The sequence below is a fragment of the Vigna unguiculata genome, chromosome 4 (assembly GCF_037176805.1).
Source record: "Vigna unguiculata cultivar grain cowpea cultivar isolate G323 ecotype 2 chromosome 4, ASM3717680v1, whole genome shotgun sequence".
NCBI classification, from domain to species: domain Eukaryota; kingdom Viridiplantae; phylum Streptophyta; class Magnoliopsida; order Fabales; family Fabaceae; genus Vigna; species Vigna unguiculata.
In genome coordinates this window covers 30,404,059-30,428,599 of record NC_140795.1, presented here as the reverse complement: position 1 = coordinate 30,428,599, position 24,541 = coordinate 30,404,059, and the positions used below count along the sequence as shown (strand labels likewise).

Sequence of the window (24,541 nt, the reverse complement as noted above, 5' to 3'; positions counted from 1 at the left end):
ATTTATGATTACAGGTGATTCTGAGAATGATAATAATCAAGACTATTTTTTACTACAGTTATTTATCAAATTCATAAGAAACTTAAAGATGAGATATGATTCATCTTTTCACTACTATGAATATGTAGGTGTTCATGCTTACTTGACAAAGTTAACAATGTGATAAAATAATATTCATCCTATAAGAAATTGCTCTTGATTTTGATCAATTTTACTTTGGGAAGTTTCATAATGTTCAAAAAGTATAAACACCCATGCATGTTTTTCTTTGAAAGATATTGAGTACTTCATACAATTCCATGGAATTATATGTTTGATTGAAAGAACTTTATTCACAGGCAAGCGGGCAAGAAGAGGAGATCCCTCCATGAACAAATTGTTTTTCCTGCACGAAGGTACAAAATATAAATGTGTCACTTATGTTTATCTACATCTTCGGGTTTTAAGGGAATTAACTAAATTTAATGGCAGCAGGAACTACAGCTATTGAGTAGAAATGCAAACTAGAGATACAATTCTCTGAAGTAAGAATGGTTAGTAAATTTGTTTGTAAATTATAGTTGTATTTTACCATCTTACTTATATGATATCAATCTTAAACTTTGAACGTTACATTTTTATTAGGCAATTGATGAGGAGAAAAATGAAGTTATCTCTCTATACGTCTAATGATTTGGTTTGAAGAAAAGGTTATCTTGACGAAAATTTAAAACTTGCTAATGATTTAAAAGTAAGTATAGTTTTATGATGATATTAGTATTTTATTATTCTCTTTTCATTTTTTTTATTATTTTGTTGCTACTTTTATACCTATTTTTTATTAGTAGACATGGTTTTTAACGGTTAATGACTTTCTTTTTTTATTTGAATTCATTTTAGAATGGACCTAAACTTTTTTTTTCCCATATAGGGACATGTTGTTAGAGAGTTAAAGCCATATTTCCATATGTTGGTGCAGTCCTTCTAAAGTATCGGTGGCAATATGTTATTTTTTGTATCTGTAAGCACTGGCGGAACTACCTAGGGGCATAGGGGAGCAGTGGCGGAACTTGCTCGATATTTATGGGGGTGCCAAAATATAATTAAAATTTATATATTTAATTTATATATTTAATTATGGATCCGTAAGATTATTTAACTTAATAATAATTGAATCAATACTAAAATTTTTGGTTATATTTTGTTTTTAATGTAAATAATCATATCGTCAGCAAAAAATTCATCTTCCGTAATATTTTGCAGTCTTATTTTGATAATTTTCATTGTAGAAAATTATCTTTTTGATATAGTTGTAGAAACAAGAAGAGTTAAAATAAGACGAGACAGATTAAAAAATCAATGAAATAGATGTAATTGACTTCCTATTTTTGTCAAAGATTGATTTTTTCTATTTTCTTCCTCACAGTAGCTTCCATTTTATCACTTTTAAATAATTAATTTATTCTTTTATTTCTTCATCAATATACTTACGTTTAAAAAAAATACTAAAAGATAATTTATCATAATCTAAATAAAAATTGTGATATGTAATTAATAAAAGAAAAAGATATGATAATCAAGTCACAATTAAAAACCAGTTATTAAAAAACACTTAGTGCATTGCTTTTTCTTGATATTTATAAAAATGAATATACCAAATGCTTGTGAGATAAAAAATAATATTAATTATTAAACTAATATTTCACTATCAATTGAGAAAAAAAGAATTACTTTTCTCTTCAATAATAGAAGAAAACATACAAAAATGAGAGCACAAAATAATAAATTTGTGTTCAACTTTCTTTTTTTCTTCATAACCAAAAGAAAACAAAACAAGTAAAAGTCTAAAGTGGATACAATATGTGAGAAACTCAAAAAACAGTGAGAGACAAAATAAAAAATATCTTAATAAATTTATTTATTTTTTATTAAATTTAATTTTATGTTTTATTATTTATTAACATTAAATGTTATATTTTATAAAATAAATAAAAAGATACCTATTTTAATATTTATCAATTCCTAATATATATTTTTATTATTTAAAAAATTTCAAAACATTAAATTTTTTATACATAATTTAAAAAATTAAAAACAAAAAAAAATTCATATAATATAAATAAATAAAAAAATCAAAAACGTTGGGGGGGCCACGGCTCCCCCCCGTCCCTTCCTGGGTCCGCCACTGTAGGGGAGCCATGGCTCCCCCAAAATTTTTGAAATTTCTTTTATATATATATATTTATTTATTTATTAAAATTAAATTTATATATTATTTATATTAAATTTATGTTATGAAAAATTATAATAAAAGATAAAATAAAAAGTTTAATGAAGATATTGATTTATAAAAGACATTAGGGTTTTTTTTTTCTGACTATAAGAACTTTTCATCATATAAATTATCATGAAAGTGTGTGAGGAAAAATAAATACAAAAGAGATAAATAGAGGTTGGGGAATACATAGTTTGAGATTGAAGTATACATTCTCAGATGATCTCTCACATATCAAGGTTAGTATCTTATTATAATTTATATATGTTAAATTTATTATTCTTTTTAGGATGTTTCTTCCAAATTAAGTTTATCCCAAATTAGTATAAACCCTAATTATGATTTTAAGATTTTTTTTATGAAATTTGTATGAACCTTAATTATAATTTTTCCCAAAATTATTATAACCCTTAATTATGAAATTTAGGGATTTTATGTTTTCTACTGCCTATGGTAAATTTTATAAAAGTTTTGAATTTATACGGCGTTGCTTATTTAATTAAATTTGTATGGGTTTTGTTATGTTTTGCATTGTGATAATTGTGATTTGTGAATATAAATTTTATCTTTTTCTCTAAATAGGTGGGGGAAGTGATAAATTTAGATTAGAAAGAGTATGACAAAGAGTAAAAGAATTGATTCTTTTTTGGAAAGAGAAAGGTTTGTGATAAAGATGAAAAAAAATGCATCGACATTAACTAAACTCATGATTTGGTATGATATAATAACGAAGGATAGTGATATTTTTTTGAATTCTACTATAATGTGTGTTTGTTTTAAGCAGAGAAAATGAAAAGAAAAAATAAAAGTTTTTTTTCTAATTAAAAAAAGAAATAGATCTAACAAATTTAATTTGGCGCTCCTAAAATTTTTGTCCAAGTTCCAGAACTTAGATTAACGCTTTATGTTTTATCTGGTGGAAAATTAGTTCTGAGATATACCTTAATGTATCTTAATGTATATGATTGTGACTTTTGAATTACACTAATTACTTACTAAAGTAGTCGTTGGATATGATGTTGTAGATCCGACAATTATATCTCAATTCTTTTGCTACTTATCCATCTTGAGTCACCGGAAGCCTGCGGAAGTTGATGATGAGATTGTGGGTACAATATCTTTCTAGAGACTTTGGGCACAGTAAAAAATTCTTTCTGTGTAGTTTTTTCTTTTTGTGTAGTTTTTTCCTTTACCTTTTCTTTATACTTCCAAAAATTCCCATCTAAATGTTTTGCTTTGAGTTTTTGATTATACAACCTTTATGACAATATGTGGGTGATGGGAATTCTCTAGGACGAAGGAGGTGCAGAATTATTTAACATGTGTGATGTACAATCGACGGAACAAGTTCAATCGTTTGTGGAATGCACTTGTGCTTGATGACATTAAAAATGGCAAGAAAAATGGCCATAAGTACCTTGGCATGGTGTGAATTTGTGTTTCTTTGTTTTTTCTTTGCAGATCCAAATTTGGTATACCTGCAAGTTTTTTCCTTCCAACAATTAAAATCCTTGTATCTTATACAGGTTAACATGATTGGGATTATATTTTGTCAATATGTTTAATCATCTTTACATTATCTTTCTTAATTTGCAATATATTTATCATTATTATTATTGATATTATAATTTTATATCATTTTAATATTTTTGTCCAATTATTAATACTATTATTTGTTACTATAAATATAATGAACTGTTTTATTTTATTTCTTTATTTATTAATATTATTATTTTAATACTCAATGGAGCTTGAATTTGTATTTATTGAACATTGGAAAGATTTATTATATTTTATTTTTGTACAATTTCATGTTATATTTATTTTTTACGGGACTATATTACATTTTACTTTAACAATGACCCGTGCATATGCATTCCATTTTAATATAATATACATGTGTTTATAACACAATTTCATGTTGTATTATTTTATACGAGACATTATTACATAATAAGCCTACATTTTACTCTAACAAGGACCCGTGGATACACATTATATTGTAATATAATATATGTGTCTGTATGTGTTTCTATTTAAAAAATTTAACATAAATGATATCTTATATATATTTTGTATGGGACCATATAACACAATATGTCTACATTTTACTTTAATAATGACCTTTGCATACGCATATTTCATTTTAATATATCATTAAAGTGTTTATATGTACATGTGTTTCTATTTAAAAATTTTAACATCAATTTCAATTTCATGTTGTATTTAATTTATACGAGACAATATTACACAATATGCCTATACTTTACTTTAACAACGATATGTGGATACGCATTTTATTATAATGTAATATACATGTATTTCTATTTAAAAAATTTAACATCAATTTCATGTTGTATATATTTTGTACATGACCATGTAACACCATATGCCTATATTTTACCTTAATAACGTGCAAGCACATTTCATTCTAATATATCATACAAAGTACGCATCTTATTTTAATATAACATACAATGTTTTTTTTTTAATTTTAACATCAATTTTATATGGTTACAAAATCATATTATATAATATGTCTTTACTTTAGTAACGATTTATTATTATTACAAATTATAATAGTTAAATAAATCAATAATATATTTAAATAATAAAATTAATCATTATATAATTAAACCAATAATAATTATTATTAATTTAATTATTCTAACAATAAAATTTATTTTAAAAATAAAAAAAATATACAACGAAGAAAAACCCGACCCGTAGCACGGTCTCATGCTAATTAAATAAAATAGTAATTATATACTTTTATATACTTTTATCTATTAAAAATCTATCATATCATATCTTAATTCCACCCAAATTTACTCCCCTAATTCATAAAACTAATAAAAACTAAAGGACTTACTTTTTCCATACCTCATAAAAAATTTGCTTCAATCTTTTTTATTTTGAAATTTAAAATTGAATATACAATAATAGACAAAAATTGTATATAATAGGCCCTTGGTACCACAGAAAATGGATTTCTTCTGTCTGCTTTAATTAGAGCAAGGACCCCAAAATAATGGAAAATGTAGTTGGTGATTATCAATAAATTCACCAAAACAAAAATACAGAAAAAATATATAAAAGATTCAATGCTTCGATTTCAGATCTTCGTTAGTGTTTATGTTGTAGAATATAGTTCCATTCTAAATTTATTAATTGTATAATTTGACTAAATTTAGGCTCATGACCACGAATTATTTTATTTAAAAATATAATATTTTAATTTTTGTCCCATCTAGATGACGTAAATTTCTTGAACATGTAGAGAAGGAAGACTATGGAGTGTGGAATAATTTTACATCGTGATGAAGTCACGTAAATATCATTAAATTATAACTTTAACTCGTTAACCATTAAACTAATATTTTTTAAATAAATGTCATGATAATAATCTTTAGTAGTTTTTCTTTTTAAATAAACTTTTTTGAATATATAACTGTATTCTTTGTTGTATTATATGGGTCAGTTGACCATGACTCGAGAAATATTACTCCAAAGAATATTTGATTGATGCAACCAGCAGCCACTCAGTAACTGAGCAGATCCCTCACTGTGTCAGCAATTAGATTGCTCTCAAGATTTTACCCTAGGGTCCTTTTATACAAGTTGTATGCAATAAACAACATCCACTTGAAAACTGAACAGATCCCTCGTAGTACCAACAGTCAGACTAACCCAAGGATTTCCACCCTGGTGTTCATTTATACAAATTGTGTGCTACATCATCTGGACAGTAGGCCGAATGGTGTAAGAGTGAATTAATTAGTTTTGTAATCAGCAATCAGGTTTAAAAAACAATTGGACAATAACTAGGCTGACTCTAGTAACGAGCCCATGTAGAAAATTATAAATACATGTAAAAGGGATGGTGGTCAGGACTTTTCTCTCGTATCTATTACAATATTCATTGCTTTCACCGATCGAACCATTGTTGACTTTAGCATCGAAGTCTCTTTAACAGGTACATTGATCGACTAGCGAACAAGAGAACCGTAGATGTTAGAATAGTCACTCAATCTCCCATTCAACATACAAAACATTTAACTACTAGTATTATACTATACCATGGATTAAAAGTATATATATTTTTATTAATTTTAAATGGAAAAGATATTTTTTAAATAAAAATAAAAAATCATTTTATAATATAATTCAAAAATTAATCACATTGTTTGAAAGTTGTTTTTCTGTTTTATTTTTTTATAATGCAACATTAATTCAGTGATATATTCTTGCTAGAAGTTTCCTAATCCATGAAATAACGAGTATTAATGAGTAAGACCAAATAATTGAATGAAAGTTGTTAAAACATATCACATGGTTGATGGTTCCATCAACAGCAAAGCTTCGAAGACTACAATACAAAAGGATAATGTTAATATTGTCCACGTGTCCTTTTCATATAATGTCAACATGATATAGGTGTTTGTACTAGACTAGTCTTTCTAAACGTACTATTTTTTATAATAGCAATGGGTTTTGTGATATTTATTAACCTATAAAGTTATAATATAATGTTTTTAAAAAAATAACAATAAAAAAAGACCAAATTATATATTTATAATGTATTTTTTGTTAATGAACTTCATAACTTGTTTTTGTATACAACTTTGATTACTTCTTAAATCAGCATGATATTCATTGTAAGCCTTGAACTTTATGCAATAGATCCTGCATTGCACAACAAAATTATAACAAATATTTTAATTATAACAATATATCCTGCATCTATATTTATACAAACTTTCAAATTAAAACAAAATTAGAAATTACATACTTATAATGTGTTCATTGTCAAAGAGTTTCAAAAATTTCTTTGTACACAACATTTTTAGTTGTGTTTGTGGCATTTCCATCTTCATCCAATATAAGTATTTTCAATCCTCTCTTGGTTTTTACTCTAGAAATAGCAACATATAGTTGGCCATATGTGAATATAGGTTGTGGAAGATAAAGTCCCACTCTAGAAAGTGTTTGTCCTTGACTTTTGTTAATCGTCATTGCAAAGCATAACTGTCTTCTTTGAAATTTGAAAGGCAATCCGGAATTAGATGGCACTAAATCCATTCTTGGTATAAAAATCATGTCACCAATGTTTTTTCCAGTAATTACAATTGCAAAGATTACATTTTTTTTCCAAATGGTTGACTTACAATATTGTGTCATTGCAAAGACCTTTTGCTTGATCAATATTTCTCAAGAGCATAATTAATGTAACAACTAATTTTCGTATTTATTTTTCTTATTTCAATTATGGAACAACTAATTAATGTGGGTTTTTTTTATGTAGTTGTTTTATGTGATTTTTTAAGAATAATATTTTTCATTTTTTTTATTCTTCCAATAAGAGACTAGATGAATACATAAATAAGACATTTTAGATGACTAAGAAAGAGGCTATAGCATAAGCTAGAATTTTGTAGTAATTTTTTTTATTGGATCTATATTGAGCCTTTTAATTATTGTTTTTTATAATTCTTGGTAGGCTTTTGTTTCCTGCATTTTCATAACTTTTAAAATACCCATTTTACTCTTGTTATTTTATTTGAAAGCTTCTTTGCGAGTTTTTGAGTGTTGCTGGTTTTTTTCAATGTGGTTAAACTTAAGGATAAATAGTACTATTTTTTAGATCATTGAGTCTGGAATACAAGTTTCTAAAATACTCAGGTACTTATTGAAAAAGGAAATAAAATATATAATTTAGGTAAACCTCAAAACTTCGGTTACAATAAGTTTTTGACTCTGAAAATATTAAATTTTAAAGTCTAATTCAACCTTACAAAATAATTAGCTAAAATGAATCAATCTATAAATGAGGATTATATTTATTTATATATTATAAAATTATCTTATTTTTAATTGATGTGAGACTTTTAATACTAAATAAAATAATTAAAATATTTTAAAAACAACTTTATTTTTCATCGTATTTTTTAAATTATATTGGAATTTCCAAAAAAAAAAAAAAACACTTGTACATGCCCGTAGTAATACAGTTCCAGTTCAATATAAATACATTTCACACACATAATGAAAATCATATTGCAGAATGATTACAACACAATTAAGTAAATAAGGTAAAAGTTAAATATGAACAAGAATATTGGTGCATATTTGATTTATGCCTTAATCTGTCTTGCTGCTTCTACAATAATCTGAAGAGCATTTTCGAGAGAAGACTTGAATAATTTCTTGTCGATGAAATCTTTTTCTACTCCAAATGCAATTCTTATCTTTCCCATGTAACTCATGATTGTCATCGTCAGACTCTGCAATGGTCAATCTTTTCTTTTAAAAGGTAAACAAAATGAAACAATAATAGCAAACTAGCACGACTCAAAACAAAATTTAAAAAATTCCATGTATTGATAGTTAAAAGTTTTTGTAATATGAATAATAAATGACAGTGAAAAAATCACTTTCAATGATATTAATAGAAAAAAAATCTTTAATCCTTTCATCTCGGTAAGATAAATCGAAAAAATCTAACTTTATTGAATAAAATCATTTTTTTTATGTGGTTTAGTTTGATTAATTAGTCGAAAAAAACAAAATCATATATATATATATATATATATATATATATTAAAAAGTAAGAATATACTACTGATAAAAAAAACATAATTAATAATATTATACTAAACATTTAAATGATAACTAAATAGAGACAGAAATATGATTTTAGTTATTCAATAAATCTGTCTTATTTTTTAATTAATATGTGGGGGCTAGGTCTATGTTATTGGTTGACATGCATTGATGATGCAACCTAACAAAACCCACTTACACACCATTCATTAACCGACGCTTGTAAATGCAGAAAGCGAACGGTGTCTGGGAACACCGCGTGCAGTTTTTGGAGAAAAATTATATGCTCTGATATTTTTTGAAATGATTAAAATATACATTTATTTTAATGTTTTGAAATATATTAAAAAAATAAATATTATATATTTTAAAGATTGAGTAAAAATAAAAGAATAATAAATTGGAACTGAAAAAGATATTAGTGACAGAGATGAATACCTCAGGTGAACCAGCGACCATGAAATAAAATCCTTTGATTGGAACATTAGCCACAGCCATTTGCTCCACTGGTCCAATCATGTTTGAGATTGTTGTGCTTGAGTTTCTCAAGGTTGAGTACAAATATTTAGCTGCAGCCTGATACATCAAATCACTTATTTTATTATCATGAAATGAGTTATCAAATAAATATAGAAATAAAATATTTATAAAAAAAAGAGTGTAAAAAAGTGTTTGCATGGTAGTAATACCTCAGTTCCTCTGAGTTTTCTGAGTGTATCGAGAAGCATGCCGGTGAGAGGGGTGGCGAAAGAAGTTTTCTTTCTGGCTATCTCTTGATGTGCCTCCCAAATAAAGTGAAGAGGATTTGCATATTTGGAATCTGTGAGTTCTGGAATCGGAACATGCAAAAAGGCATATTGATTTCCCCATGCAGAATTGCTATTTTTCTTCTCCACCATTTCCTTTATAGATTTGTACCCTTCAATGTTTCTTGTGTTCAGCAATACCAGTGCTGTCGAATGACCCTCCCTTGATTTCACACTCATTTCTTCCATGTATAGCCGAATTCCAAAGAAAATTACCCCAGCAACCACATCGTTTATGCTCTGTCCGAATCTCCCATAATTAACACCAAAATTAATACACTTCCTAAACATATAATTGTCAAATTGTAAAAATATTTTGTGCAATAAGGAAGTTGAGATATGAAAGTTTATTAGAAAGATTTAACCTACCACTCCAAGTTTAGATTTGACTTCCCTGACGAGATCCAAGGAGAAAGTAACATCGGAGATGTTGATATGCCTTGTCTTGGTGTCTTCAGCAGCAGATCTAATTGGGGTTTGATCATCTTCAACAAAGTTACTCTTCAACAAACTCCATCCAAAATCTGAAACAGTGCGAAGAAAAATGGAGGGCAATCTCTTGAACAGAACTTTGGTGTTGGAAATTGGTGATTTGGGTTGGTTTTGGGTTGATGGGAGTGTGAAGGGGAGAGAGATTTTGTCAGCTCTTTCCATGCATGAAAGAAGGGCACCCATAAGAGAGAAACCATCCCCTAGGGCATGGTGCAGTTTGAACACTAAGCTTCCCATCCCTTTGCTTGTAGGGTACTTTATAATGTGAAGTTCCCATAAGGGTCTGTGTTGTGGCAACTGTTCCACTGCTATTTTTGACATGTATTCATCAAGATATTCATCGTATAAGAAGTTGGAAGAGTTATTGCCACTTTCAAATGTAGGAACTTTTATATGATCCTCAAGCTTCACTTCTACTTTCTTCCACTTTTTATCTCCATTTTTGTCCCTGATCTATTGTTCAAATCCATATTCAGCCAATAACAGCAAAAGGGTACATGCGTGTACCAAAAAGACACTGCATAACATTACTTTTTCTTTTTCATTTGATTAAAAGTATTGATGATAAAATGAAATAATCGCTTCTTTTTCATCTTATTTTGGTTTTATTTTGTTTCTCTTTTTCTTTTTCCATCACATTAACTATTACAAGAATACCATTGGTTTGAGTGAGAGAAATTGATCTAATGACGATATATAATAAATGGTGTAGGTCCTGAGACCAATTCATGTAAGTGGCAATAATGATTTTCTGAGAATAACTTAAAGTTTAAACTCACATCTTAATATAGTAGTGTCAAAGTTTATCTTACTAAAATATGTTAGGTCTCATATTAACTATAGAGATAAATCGTGTTACTATATATTTTGACTTAATGATAGGTGTGGCATGGCGTTGAATGCAATGTGTAAGTGTAAGTATAATTTACTTGACTTGGGTAGTGTAATTAGAGGCATGTATGTTGGGTAAAGAATGGGGAAGGTAATGGGTAACATACCTCAATTTAGGAAGGTTTCTTCATAATATATATGAGAGTAATAAAGGGTAGTCATGCCGGGCCAATTATGCATATGCTATATGTATACCACTGCATTAAAGCCACTTTAAAGAAAGAATTTTTAAAGCCATGGAAATTCAATTATTATTAAATGGGTTGCTACCCCTGTACGTTACACACATGCACACATTTTTGTTATAAATTTGAATTAACTTATATATTATATAATTTTTCATTTTTCATTTTTTCAGCACTTTTTGGAAAAAATTGACTTTGATAATTCGGCGGTGAGAGCTGATCTAGATCTTAAATTTAAACTTGGAAGCCACTATTGTCAGTGCCAGAACCGCATGTTATCATAAATGCAAGAAATTACCCACAAAAAATATTCTTTATTGAAAATATACTTCCCAAGAAAAAAAAAAGGTGTTTGATCTACAAGACATTTTTCAAAATATATACAAAAATATAAAATAGAATAAATAGAATAAATGAATACTTTGTTTTAAAGAAATAATGTGTTTTACAAACAAATTCTTCACTATATTCTTATCCATTAAAAAAATGATAGGAAAAACTTAAAGAATAGAAATTGAGACTTAAAGGGTTACCATGATGGAGGAGAAACGTGGGTTGATGGGAAGGAAGAGATTGTGAAGAAGTGGAAGAGTTTGAGAGTCATCAACAATGGGAAGCTCAGTTTCCATGACAGCAAGAATGTAAATACTGAGTGAAGAGCTTGTCAAGTATTGCCCTGTTGGACTCACTGGCTCCATAATCTCTCCTTCATCAAATGCTTCCATTCCTTCACCTTAAACAAAGCAAGGAAAGGCTTTGATATTAGTGTGTGATGGAACAAGTTTTGTTGTTGAGATGAGGCAAGATATATAAAAGAAGAGAGATAGAGAGAGAAAAGTGTGTTTGATGAATTTGATTGGTCCTCTTTAATGGTCGCACAACTATCACCCTCTACCCTTGGACGGTTCCATTATGTTTACAAAAATTATAGAATTTGTGGTAGCTTTAAGCATTCAATTCTTACTCTGTCAGACCATTCATTTTGGACAAAGCAAAAATGGGGAAAGGCTGGCGTAGCATAGGAGTAGTAGAATAAAAACTCCTAAATTTATTCTCCCACCTAAACCACAACACCAACCTCTATTCACTCGTGTCTGCATATATATAAAAGCTACACACAAAATTAATTAACAAATTATTAACTATTATGGAACATGATCTTGATTAATGTTTTCAATTTTTCAATGAAATTATATATTTCTCATTGAGGTAATTATAATAATGTAAGAACAACTACTTTTTATTGAGATTTTTCTTATTTAAACTTATATTAGACATCATTACGTACCTTGATATGTTAGTTAAAATTTACACTTTAAAATTAGGGATGACAAAATTATATCTTCACAAATATTTGTGGATAAAATTCACAATAGATAATTGATATTCACGTGTATCTATTATTTGTAGGTAACGAGTATTTTAATTTCTATCTATAAAAGTTAAGTGTAAGTATCATACCATCCATGCTCATAAGTTAAACTAAATAAAATCTATAAAATTTAATTTATATTTCATTAAGTTAAACTTAATTATAATTAAAAATTAATATACATATTATTAATTTTAACTTATATTTAATTTAATTTATATTATAATTTAAATTTTTTCTAATTTTATTTAGCTTTTACTTTAAGAATTAATAAAATATACTTTTTTAAATATTCACATATAATGGCAAGCTTTTAAAATTCACAAACATTTTTTATGCTAATATCCAATAAGTAACCAACAAGTAATGAGTTGAATTTTTTTTACAAATCAAGTAACAAGTAAACACTAACTGACCCAACCCATTATCATTCATGTTCAAAATACATCAATCATTGATCATCACATAAAAAATATTAATAAATCAACTTAAGATTAATAAATACAAGTAAATTAATCTAGACAAAATATTGATGAAACGTTTAAAGAATAAATTAACTCATAAGGACAATTCCAAATTGTTATAAAGGAAACTTAATTGAAATCTTCACGACATTATTTTAAGATTAAATCAAATTTTCACTTTATTATTTTTATGAAATTGATTTATTTTATTTCTATCTGCATTAATAAATTAAGAAATGTTCAAATTCTTATTCAATTAAACAAGAGAAATTCAGATGAAAAATAAGAACCTATTAGCTAATCCTGGCTCATTGAACATGTTCGTAATCACCATCAGAGAGAAAAGGCCCTGCAAAACATGCTTTGAGCTTAAAATATAAATTTCTTAAAGGTGGTCACCATGCAACTTCTTGCGCCAGTGGAATTTTACAGGCAATGGGTTGTGCAAGCGCAGTGCAATTAGAGTAACAAAAAGATTACCATAGCGCAAGCATTAAGGTTCAGGTCTATCTAAGTAGTTGCTACCATCTCTGAATAGCTGTGATATTCTGTCACCATACATACAGTGATGAAACATGTCACTACAATGATAAGCTTCCGAATTGCTTGTTCCATTGATCATACGTGCCAAGTTCATTTGGGGAAACAGAAGGCCTCACCTCTCTGAGGGAGTACTCGAAGTCCTACACAATTTGAGTTGAGTGTAAATCGTTTTAAAATTAAGCTGAGAATTTTACAGGTTTAGGTACATGGTGCATTCTGCATACCTGAAGAGTTACAGTTCGCATATCCTCCTTTTTCAACTTTGTAATTTCTATGCCTTGTCTTAAAGCCTCTCTTAGGGGTCCCATAGAAGCATCCTTCACCAAGTTTTTCATGTCTGATCCTGAATAACCTACAAAAGTTACCCAGTGAAAGCAAAGTAAATCAATCACTCCAAAACAAAGGATTTTGATTTCTTTTTAAAATAATTAAACCAACAGTCAAACTGCTGCTATACAGAAGATACTGCAAATAACTGGTGTAAACTCACACCTTCCGTTAAGTTGCATATGATATCCATTTCCTCGTTTGAAAGATTGAATAGTCCATCTTTCTGTAGAAGGTTACGTACAATCCAAGCTCTTGCCTCTTTACGTCCAATACAAAAATGTTAGTCACCTGGTGCTGGAAGAGTTTATCTAAAAATATGCAGAATCATGATTAGCACCTGAGGATGGTAGGGGAATATAAAGTCTTTTAGTAAGTCTCCTTCGTGCTGCTTCATCAAGCTCCTGGGGACGATTCGTTGCCCCTGTATGAATTTTACCAAAGTTCATAAGAAATAGTATGACAACTCTAGTTTATGTGAGAAAAACTTACTGCCATCAAATTCAAACGCTAGGAAAGAGAACCTTTTTACCTAAAAACCCAATTTACTTAGATCACAATTCCAAACACATAAAGAGAGAGAAATATTGAAGTAAATTAATCTAAAATCCCATAAAATCACACATACACCTCGTTTTTTCTCAAAAACAATTACATCTTTTAAAAAGGTTTATATATAATATAAAAAAGGGACTAATGTAATCTGCTTAAAGCTTAGAAAAGAGACGTGTAATATTTTTAAACTTAAGAGTTGGGTAAACAAAAATATTCTTAAAATTGAATTTGTTGTATTACTAAACTAATCTAAACTATTATAAGTTCAAATAATTTAGATTAATTAAAATCTAAAAATTGATTGCAAATCTGTATGACACATGAAAAGTAACCTTTTACATTTTATGTTTTCTTTTTCAACTATAAATAAATGTATAACATTTCTAAAAACAACACACACATGCTGGCCTAATCTGACTAAATATTCTTATAATTAGGTAACATACATGACATTTTTATATTCATTTATAAGGTTTTACTGAAATAAACTTAATCATCATATTTCAACAATAAGTTTTACATTCTCCTTCCTCTTGAACAAATACAAAGAAACAAAAAAGGGTTTGGGAAAGCATGAAAAATTACATCATAGGCTTATGTTTTCTGATTCATTGTCGTTGATAGCGGATATATACTGTGTTAATGCTCAAATTCATCAAATGTTTCAAATGCCAAAGATGAAATCACAAATATTGTGGAATTCACGAAAGAAAGGTTGTGAGGTAAAATTTGATTGTATTTCAAAGCCAAATAAAAAAGGAATTTGAACCCAGTGAGTCAGCAATAACCTATAAGCAGAATTTGCTCGCTACCACTGTCGAAGCCTTCCATTTCAATGAGAAACTGTGTCTTTAGCCGTCTACTGGATTCATGCTCACCGTCTGATTTACGCTGGAACAAGTTATTTGCATTAAATAATGAAGAAATTTTTCATGGCGCAGTTACTGTAAATTTTCACTTGGTAAATTTGCATGTTAGTACTTCCTCATAGACGATACTGCTATGGCTCATAATGTCAGAAACTACTACGGCAATAAATCCAGGTTGCTTTTATTGGCTATAATATAATACAGCATACCTGAGACAGGAGAGAATCTATTTCATCAACAAAAATTACAGCAGGCTGACGGCAACTGGCAACTCCAAAAAGGGCTCTCACTAGCTTTTCACCTTCACCGATCTAAAATAATCATAAGTAGGAACCATTTGAGGGTATTAAGAAACATTTCAACAGTTTTTGAAATTATTGTTACACGACCTAACTAAAAGCACAGATGCCTATGTTTTTGCATGAGTCAAAATGCGTCAAACTAACCCAAGAAAACTGACTTGACCCCATCCATATTGTAAGGATGAAGTAGGGTCAGAGAATGTGTAACTCGATCAAGTCGACCTGAGAACGGATCCAACTTTATCAGTTACAATATTAAAACGTTTGTATAACTTTATTATGGTATATTAGAACCGAAACAGAGAAACTAAGTGATCGACTCCTTTTTACTCAACCCAATTGGTGCATGGATTGTGCACATTTTATTTCTTTCTTTTTCTCAATTTTTCCCACAGTTTTCCCCTATCTTCTAGTTTTTTTCACTTCCTGCCCAATAACCTGAAAACCGACCCAATTTGACACAACATCCACAATACATATGATCAAATTATAGTTCATAAGTAACTGTAAACGTCATCTTATATATCAGTTGTGAAATTGTAATTTTTTGAAGGTTCACTTTTTTAAAATGGCATCAGAATCTATCCTATCAAAGTGTGTTGAATATATTGTCACATGCCATTAAGCCACTATGTAACCACCCATAAATATCGTTTCCCATGCTCAAGATATTCATTCTTTGACATGAGGTAGTGTGTTGCAGAATGTTAGAATAAATAGTTTTAAATAGAATTTATGGTAAAGATGTTGTGTGCTTTGGATTGTATCCGGTTCCTAAATATATCTTTTCAAATTCTCTCTCTTCCCTCTCATACCATGTATCTAATGCATTCAAAATTATTATACTGAGATCCGAAGATAGGAAAATTCAGTCTCTCAAATTGATCATAATTCCTTTGTATTTTTCTTAAGTCAGATCTCACATCAACTAGACATATGATTAAATATAATTAAATTGTAGTATATTTATGTTGTTTCTGTCTCCTACTATTAAGTCATTATATGACCACCTTTATTCTCACCTTAAAGATATTTAATCCTAACATGAAATAATATATCGAAAATCTCACATCAACTAAACATATAATCAAATTGAAGTATACTAGTGAACGCAAACCTCATCTTAAAAATCAATTTTGTGAAATTAGATTAAATTTAAGGTACACTATCTAAAATGATATCGAAATTTGTTCTAACAAGATTTGTTATCAATTTAGATTTGTTATCAATATTATGTCATCAGTTGTCTGATTGTTATCTAACCACCCAAAAATACCTAGTTCCACATTCAATATCTCCATTAATCAATTCAGGTTCTAACAAAACAAAAAACACACCCACCGAACCCAACTTGACTTAAACCCCTTCCCGGAATTCGACTTCAGTTATTGATTAAACTTGACACGAATATATCAGCAAACCTTCAAAATAGGACAGCTCACAAGCACGACAAACTTACCCACTTGCTAGTCAACGAACTTGCAGATATGTAAAAGAAGGTTGCTTTCGCCTCCCCTGCTATGGCTTTTCCTATCATTGTTTTACCAGTTCCCTAGCATTCAGAACATAAGAGAGATTAAAGACCAGAGTCTTGGCAATTTATACCATCACAGGAGAAATTTGTACTTACTGGTGGACCAAACAAAAGAAGACCCCTCCCAGGTGAACGACAGCCCATGAATATGTCAGGACGTTGCAAAGGATATATTACCATCTCATCAATACATTTCTTGGCATGCTCCAATCCAGCTACATTGTCATTAAACGACATATACTTATTTCCATGATTATGCAAAATGCCAATTTGGTGAGCTGAGTATAAAGATGACCAGGTTTTTATATTTACCAATATCATCCCACCGGACATTGGGATCTTTATCCATGATCTCGTTACTAACATGTTCAATGAGGCGAGGTTCCAAATTCCTCAATTTCTCTGGAAGCTCGCCATCAGGACCACACAGGATTTCCAAACTACAAGCATACGAAGTATATAAGGAAGTTGCATATATTATCCAAACATGATTGAGATCAACGATTTACTGGGAACTAGTCTCATATGCCTATAATTAAAAATAAAGATAAAAGAAAAAATCACTATGTTAATATTTGCGGGGGGTGAAGGAAACGTCACAAATTGAATACAGTACATAAAAGGGCCTAGAGACTAGAGTAGCGATTTCAGGTAAAGGTAAATCTCCCCACCGATAGTTATATAGATGAGCAGATAGTGAAATCAATATTCTTTTTGAGAAAATGTCTGGAAAAAGTTTGAAATAATAGTCATTTGGACATTGGAATGTGTTACGCAAAGAGAATGAATGAGTTACGGAAGATAATAGCAAGAAGAATTTGAGGAGTAATATGATGGTTGTACTACTAACCATTTCCTTGTAGAGTCATCTAAAGAATCATCACATTTTCCAGCATTTCGTGCGCTCATATTTCCAGCATTGTTCCCATTGGATTTTATAGGGGGAACGAAGTTACCACGGAAACCACGTCGTGAAACACCATATGATCTCCCACCATGCAACCTGTTGGCAGGATTGTTATCACACTGCGGTGAGACAGAGGTACAGGGTGAACCACCTGCTCCTCGCTTCTGCTTTTCTTCAATTTCCTGAACCAATAATTTGAGGGCTTCAACATTATTACGTGCAAAGAAATTAGTGCAAGGAATATAAAAAGAAATATGGCATTTTAACTCAGATAGAAGTTATATGATAATGGGTATTTCATTTATTTTACTGAAAGCTTGTTTGACAGCCACTCAATAATAGAGTGAGTGCGATCACCCGGGCGTTTCCTTAAAAAAAAAAATAATGTTTAGGTTTCCATCTAGAATACATCAATAGGAGAATAATGAAAAATTCAGCGAACTATTGATATGAAAATACCACTGGTTTGTTTTTGTACATGCATTTTGTCTGCTGATCCTACCACAATATATCCATGGAACTGTGGTTTTGTAAAAACAATATAGAAAAAACCAGTATTGAATTCTCTGTTTCGCTTACCTTAATATAACCGGGGAATCTGAAGTTGGATTCCCATTTTTCTATCTCTTCATGTTGTGCTTCAAACACCTAGATTTCTTCTTCTCCCTTTCCTTACCTGCTGTATCCTAACAACTGGCATCGATTGGGTTTGGTCAATTAGCAATCTAATGGCTGATCTACATGCAACGGTGTGGTGGTAAAAGAAATGGAACAACATCTTTTTGCTTGTTTGGCAGAGTTAGCTGACTCCCTCCATCACACTATAGATGATTCTTTGAAAGAAACCGTTCAAGAATTAGTCAACCAATCTTCTGACAATGACTTTAACCCTTTTAATAAATGAGGCACTCCGAGAACTAGTACTTATTCTTACAAGAATAGCAGGAATTGATTTCCCGCGATTTGATGGAGAAAATGTCGACTAATGACAGTATCAGTGAAAACATTTTACTAAATGATCATAAACACGAAAATATTCAGGTTCAATTAGCTATAGTCCATCTAAAAGGCCACACATTACAATGGCACATGGTGTGGACAAAATTTCACAATTGTTTTTTAGTTTCTTGAATGCCTTGGTCAAAGAGACATTTGGAGATGTCTATAAGGACCCCATGGCAGATTTGATGAAACTCCAGCAGAAAGCATTAGTGACTAAATATCATGAAGCCTTTTGACGCAATTATTAATCCCTTAAACCTTTCTTGTAATTTTTTGTGCATCAAATTGTGTCCCACCGTATAGGGTTCATCACAAAAGTAACAAAGACCATTGGCACTTCTTTCATTCATAAAAGTTGGTGTCAATGTTCGTGTTGAGTGAGGCTTACGAGTTTCAAAATATTGAATCACAACTGACTTCACCGGTGGTACAGGTTTAGGCCCTAATATGCCCTTAGTCTTGTTGAATTGCCACCAAGATTCCAATGACAGAGATGTATTAGCCACTTCGTACATCCCAAGCTAACACAAAAGCTTTTTGCACTGTCATGGGCCGAAACAAACGCACCAACACTTAAATATCTTTCTTTAATCTCCAAGAAAACAATTCAACATATATTGTTCAGAAAGGTTGAATCTATTAATAATTGCTTCACAGGATTCATGATATTCAATCATTGATGAAATCTGCCGAAACTGCACCAAATCAGTCATGGGGTCCACACAGACATCTCCAAATCTCTCTTTCATCATGGCACTATAAGTCACCCCTGAAACTAAAGAAGAAATGTCCACTCTGTGTCATTGTAATGTGCGGCCTTTCAAATGGACTATAGATAATTGATCTTGAATATCCCCCGGTGTATGATTAATTACGACAAAAAAAAATCATATTGGCCTCAATTATTAAAAGAATTCAAGTCACCAAAAGAAGATTAGTTAGCTAATTCTTGAACAATTTCTTTCAAAGAATCAGCAATAGTGAGTTCGAGGAGCCAACTAACTCTGCCAAACAAACAGAAATACGTTCTTCCATTTCTTTTAACACCACACCTTGCATGTTGAATCAGTTATGAGACTACTAATTGGATCAAACCCAACTAATACCAATTGATAGGAAAAAGGTAAGGGAAAAGAGAAAAAGAAATATAGGTGTTTGAAACAACACGAAGAGATATAGAATCGGAATCCAACTTTAGATTCCACGAATATATTTAGGTAAGAGAATCAATTCGATACTAGTTTTTTCTATAACTTTTGCAACCACAGTTCCTATATATAGGTAGGAACTGGCAAAACGCATGTACAGAAACAAACAACAGTATTTTCCTATCAATCACTATAAAGACAAATTAAAAATTCATGCACCAAATTTGATAAAATAGAAATAAAACGCTCATAATTGTCAAACGCATTGGGAGAAAAAAGCAGAAAGTAGATAAATAAGGTAAACTAATTATACCAGTTTTGCTCTAGCGGTAATAAACCCTTTGCCACAGACATCAGGGTGAACTTCGTCCTTATTTGAAGGTGACTTCAAGTATCCAACTCTGGGGCTATTAGCTTCCACGTGTACACGTTTGGTGGAGAATGTGTTTCCAAAAGCTCTTTCTTCTCCTTCAACTTGAAAGATAGAAGAGACACCAAGACCCTTTGTATGGCTGGCTTGAGATTGAGGCCTACCAAGAATCCTGCAATCCTCGGAACTGTAATTTTTCATGTTCAAAGAACTCTGGGAACAGTTGCTAGTCCACAAGCTGCTTTTCCCATACATGGATGGTAGCTTCGTTTGCACCATTTGCTTCGAGGCTTTGCTGCCCGTTTTGTCCTGTTTTCCCAGGTGATCAATCTGAAATAATAATTTTTTTAAGAAAAGAAATCTAATTCACAAATAACGATGTCAAGAATACCGAGGAACAGAAAACAATAACTAAATTGATTTTAATAACTGTGGTTGTTAGCATGTCTTACCAATTTATACGCGTCTTTTTCTTTAGATTGGTTGACAAGAGCACGGAAGTACTTTGAACTCTGAATCTTCTCAATGTCAATATCTCCTGTTGTGCCAAAAATGTATCCTGGAGATTTCTTTGCTTGCTCAAAAGCTTGCCTAGTTAAATAACAGGTACCAAAATGTTCAGAAGCATGAAGACAACAACAGAAAAACGATACCAGAACAGATGGGAGAGTTAACGAATATTCAAGAGTCTAAAAACTATTTGCAACCACAATTGCCGCTAGGACATCAATATTTTTTAATTCTCCCCACCGGTATGGTGACCAGAATTCTCATTAAATCATTTGAGTGTGATTAAAGTTCAAAAGATTAGAAAGATTAAAGTTAAGTAGGAACAACTATAAAACTATAATATAATTCACTCCTCAATTTTAGAGTGATCTGGTTGCGAATACTGCAAAGTCCACTATATTACAGCCACACCTACGAGTATGATAGATATTTTTTTATGGCTGTAATATATATGCAGAATGAAAAAAAAAAAATCCACCATCAAGTAGTAAAAATTTGCATTTAATATGACTTCACATGTTGCCATTCGAAAGTTCTACAAAACCTACACTTCCAGATAACTTTTTTTCATAAAAACTTTTAAATGAGAAAAGAAAATAACTCACATAACTTCAACCGATTAAATTATTATGCATAAACTAATTTCAACTTATGAAAAAGTGTTTCACAATTTTTTTTCCTAAGATGCGCATATGTGAAAGCTAATTAATCTGGTAGAATACACTTAATTACGCCATTTGATTTTCACCGAATTCTTTAAAATTTTTAGCATTGTCAGTCTATATAAAAATAAAAATAAAAATCACAAAGTTCAAGCAAAACATTCGATTGTTGAGGAGTAGGATCAAATCATTGTCAAAAGAACGCACCGATCAGATAGAGGGGTGAGGGATTTGCGAGCGGTGTGAAGCTTGGAGAGTGCGTCGCGTCGAGTCGGTTGAAGGAAGGCCTCATCGACGGCGTCAGAGTAGGATTTCACGTCGAGGAAGCCGAGAAGACGAAGCGCGAGGACGTGAGCGGAGGCGAAGTCCTCTCTTGCTAGAGCGTGTTCCGCGCCCAACAGAAGAGATTGCAGCCTCTGCAAATTCTCCTCCGCTTCCATTCTCCAATTCTTCTCCTTCATTTCCTCCATCACGTTTCTTTTTTCTTAGCATAGCAATAACAACCTTCTGGGAAAAAAATAAACAAAAGTGTTTATATGAATGTGCTTTTGTTTTTGATTTTGGGTGCTCGCTATCTCCCGCCACTTTGCCTTCATTCTCCCCCGCTGAGGAAATATTTAGAAAGAGTAATATCTACTATTTTACGATATTTTAATATATAACACGAGATTCTTTTAAATAATGTAGATTTTCTCTTTTTATCCACATTTCATAATACTAACGATGACACTTGTCGCACTTGTGTATTAATTAAGATCAATAATAAATATATAATTTTTAAAATAATTGTTAAATATAAAATTTAAAAAAAAAATAAGATATGTAAAAAGAAAATTTAAATAATAATTTAAGACAAAAAAAATTTGTAAAAAAATGATTAAAAGTAAATTATTTATAAAATAATTAATTTTTAAAATAACTAAGGGTAAAACGGATATTATGAAATGTAGACACAAAAAGAAGAATCTCCATTATTGTAATTTTCAAAAAATTTAAGTTAAGATCAATAACAAATATATAATTTTTAAAATAGTTGTTAAATATAAAATTTAAAAAAAATAAGATATGTAAAAAGAAAATTTAAATAATGATTTAAGACAAAAGAGATTTGTAGAAAAATGATTAAAAGTAAATTATTTATAAAATAATTAATTTTTAAAATAACTAAGGGTAAAAAACGGATATTATGAAATGTGGACACAAAAAGAAGAATCCCTAATATTGTTATAGATAGATAGATGTTATAGATATAGATATAGATTAATTCTATCATTTATAATATAATTATTTTTTAAATTTTTTAAAATTAATTGTTATTTTTATCTACTTTTTATAAAACTGTTTATCTTTTTTTCTTTTTTTTATTCATCAACAATTAATTTTTCTATTCATTTTACTTTATTTTTAACATTTCATTTCATTTTTAATAAATATAAATTTATTTTATATATTAACCTAATAACATTACACTATTATCACCTACTAAGATACTATCATTCATATCTAAAAAATGCATATACACATGCACGATAGCGCCCTCTGTGTACGCTAGTATATATTTATTGATATACATAAATATTAAGGTAAATATCATTACATTTAAAATTATTAAATATTATTAAAGACAATATATATGTTTTTCCTACAATTTTATTTGTGTAGGCTTAAATATACATTTAGTTCCTATTTTGGTTGTTTTTATCTAATTTGGTACTAATTTTCGTTTTGTGTTCAATTAGGTTCTCATTTTCGCCAAATTTTGGTCAATTTGGTCATTTTGTGTTTAAATAGTTAACGTTTTTTAACCGTATATATCACGTGTTAGCTCCTGGTTTTTTTATTTTTTATTTTTATTTTTTCAATTTTTTAAATTTTTAATTTTTTTAACTTCAAAAAAATTGTCCATATGTGTCAAGTCACAATTGTGTCACATGTCAATGCTAGTGCCACGTGTGAGTTTGTGGTTGTGTTATTTGTTTTTGTTAAATTTTGTCCCATAAGTTATTTTTGTTCAGTTTAGTCCCAATTTTATTTAAAATAAATTAATTTTGTCCCTTTCAAATTGACATCAAATTTAATAATTTTTATAATATTTATATTCTAAAATAATTTTAAAATTTATATTTAAAAATATTTTAAATATTCAAAATATTTAAAAAAAATAAACTAATATTTGTAAAATTAACATTTAAATATAAAATATGTTAGATTTTAATATCTAAAATGCAATAAAAATATTAAATATTTTAGATTTAAATGTTAATTTTACAAATGTTAATATATATTTTAAAATTTTAATAATTATATTTCAATAATATTTAAATAATTATATTCTATTTAACAATTGAGTTTAAGAATTATATTCAATTTATAATTAAATATAATAATTTATAATTGAGTTTCAAAAATAACTAATAATAATGTCAATTTTAAAAATTAAATTGTTTCATTTTGACAAAAAATAGGACTAAATTAAAGAAAAACAATGAATACAGGACTGAATTGAACAAAAATAACGAATATCGGGACTAAATTGAACAAAAAGAAATAATATAACCACAAATTGACATGTGGCACTAGCAATGACATGAGGCATAATTGTGACTTGACACCAATGACGGAACTTGACTAAAAATTTTAGGGGGCAAATTATATTTGTTATATATAAATTATTTTTTTACTAAATCAGGTCGTCCGCTTGGTTTTTTACTAAAAAGATAGCACAATAAGCAATATCCAACATTT

General features: G+C 29.4%; 2 protein-coding genes across 2 annotated transcripts; both read right to left on the bottom strand.

The window, feature by feature from the left end:
* Nucleotides 1-8,226: 8,226 nt before the first annotated feature.
* On the bottom strand, nucleotides 8,227-12,026 carry LOC114181636 (wax ester synthase/diacylglycerol acyltransferase 4-like). Its single transcript, XM_028068143.2, has 5 exons — nucleotides 11,765-12,026; nucleotides 10,033-10,608; nucleotides 9,547-9,903; nucleotides 9,296-9,433; nucleotides 8,227-8,538 (listed from the first exon to the last, which is right to left on the bottom strand). Exons 1-5 carry the CDS (start codon nucleotides 11,954-11,956, stop codon nucleotides 8,389-8,391), a joined length of 1,413 nt encoding a protein of 470 aa, XP_027923944.1. The 5' UTR covers nucleotides 11,957-12,026; the 3' UTR covers nucleotides 8,227-8,388.
* A 1,403-nt stretch (nucleotides 12,027-13,429) lies between these two features.
* Nucleotides 13,430-22,391, bottom strand: LOC114181496 (P-loop containing nucleoside triphosphate hydrolases superfamily protein). Its single transcript, XM_028067966.2, has 13 exons — nucleotides 22,004-22,391; nucleotides 21,077-21,215; nucleotides 20,568-20,954; nucleotides 18,048-18,286; nucleotides 17,510-17,637; nucleotides 17,294-17,412; nucleotides 17,123-17,215; nucleotides 15,571-15,672; nucleotides 15,281-15,383; nucleotides 14,278-14,361; nucleotides 14,103-14,198; nucleotides 13,835-13,962; nucleotides 13,430-13,750 (listed from the first exon to the last, which is right to left on the bottom strand). Exons 1-13 carry the CDS (start codon nucleotides 22,264-22,266, stop codon nucleotides 13,649-13,651), a joined length of 1,983 nt encoding a protein of 660 aa, XP_027923767.1. The 5' UTR covers nucleotides 22,267-22,391; the 3' UTR covers nucleotides 13,430-13,648.
* Between the last annotated feature and the right edge of the window lie 2,150 nt (nucleotides 22,392-24,541).

Excerpts from the sequence above, each read along its gene's own strand:
- LOC114181636 (XM_028068143.2), bottom strand. The coding sequence starts at position 11,956 with ATGGAAGCATTTGATGAAGGAGAGATTATGGAGCCAGTGAGTCCAACA. Across the intron at positions 9,904-10,032 it reads TCAAATCTAAACTTGGAGTG|AGCATAAACGATGTGGTTGC; the intron begins GTAGGTTAAATC and ends AGATTCGGACAG. Across the intron at positions 8,539-9,295 it reads TGGTCGCTGGTTCACCTGAG|AGTCTGACGATGACAATCAT; the intron begins GTATTCATCTCT and ends TGACCATTGCAG.
- LOC114181496 (XM_028067966.2), bottom strand. The coding sequence starts at position 22,266 with ATGGAGGAAATGAAGGAGAAGAATTGGAGAATGGAAGCGGAGGAGAAT. Across the intron at positions 15,384-15,570 it reads TAGATTCTCTCCTGTCTCAG|CGTAAATCAGACGGTGAGCA; the intron begins GTATGCTGTATT and ends AACTTGTTCCAG. Across the intron at positions 14,199-14,277 it reads TATTCCCCTACCATCCTCAG|AGGCAAGAGCTTGGATTGTA; the intron begins GTGCTAATCATG and ends TTGGACGTAAAG.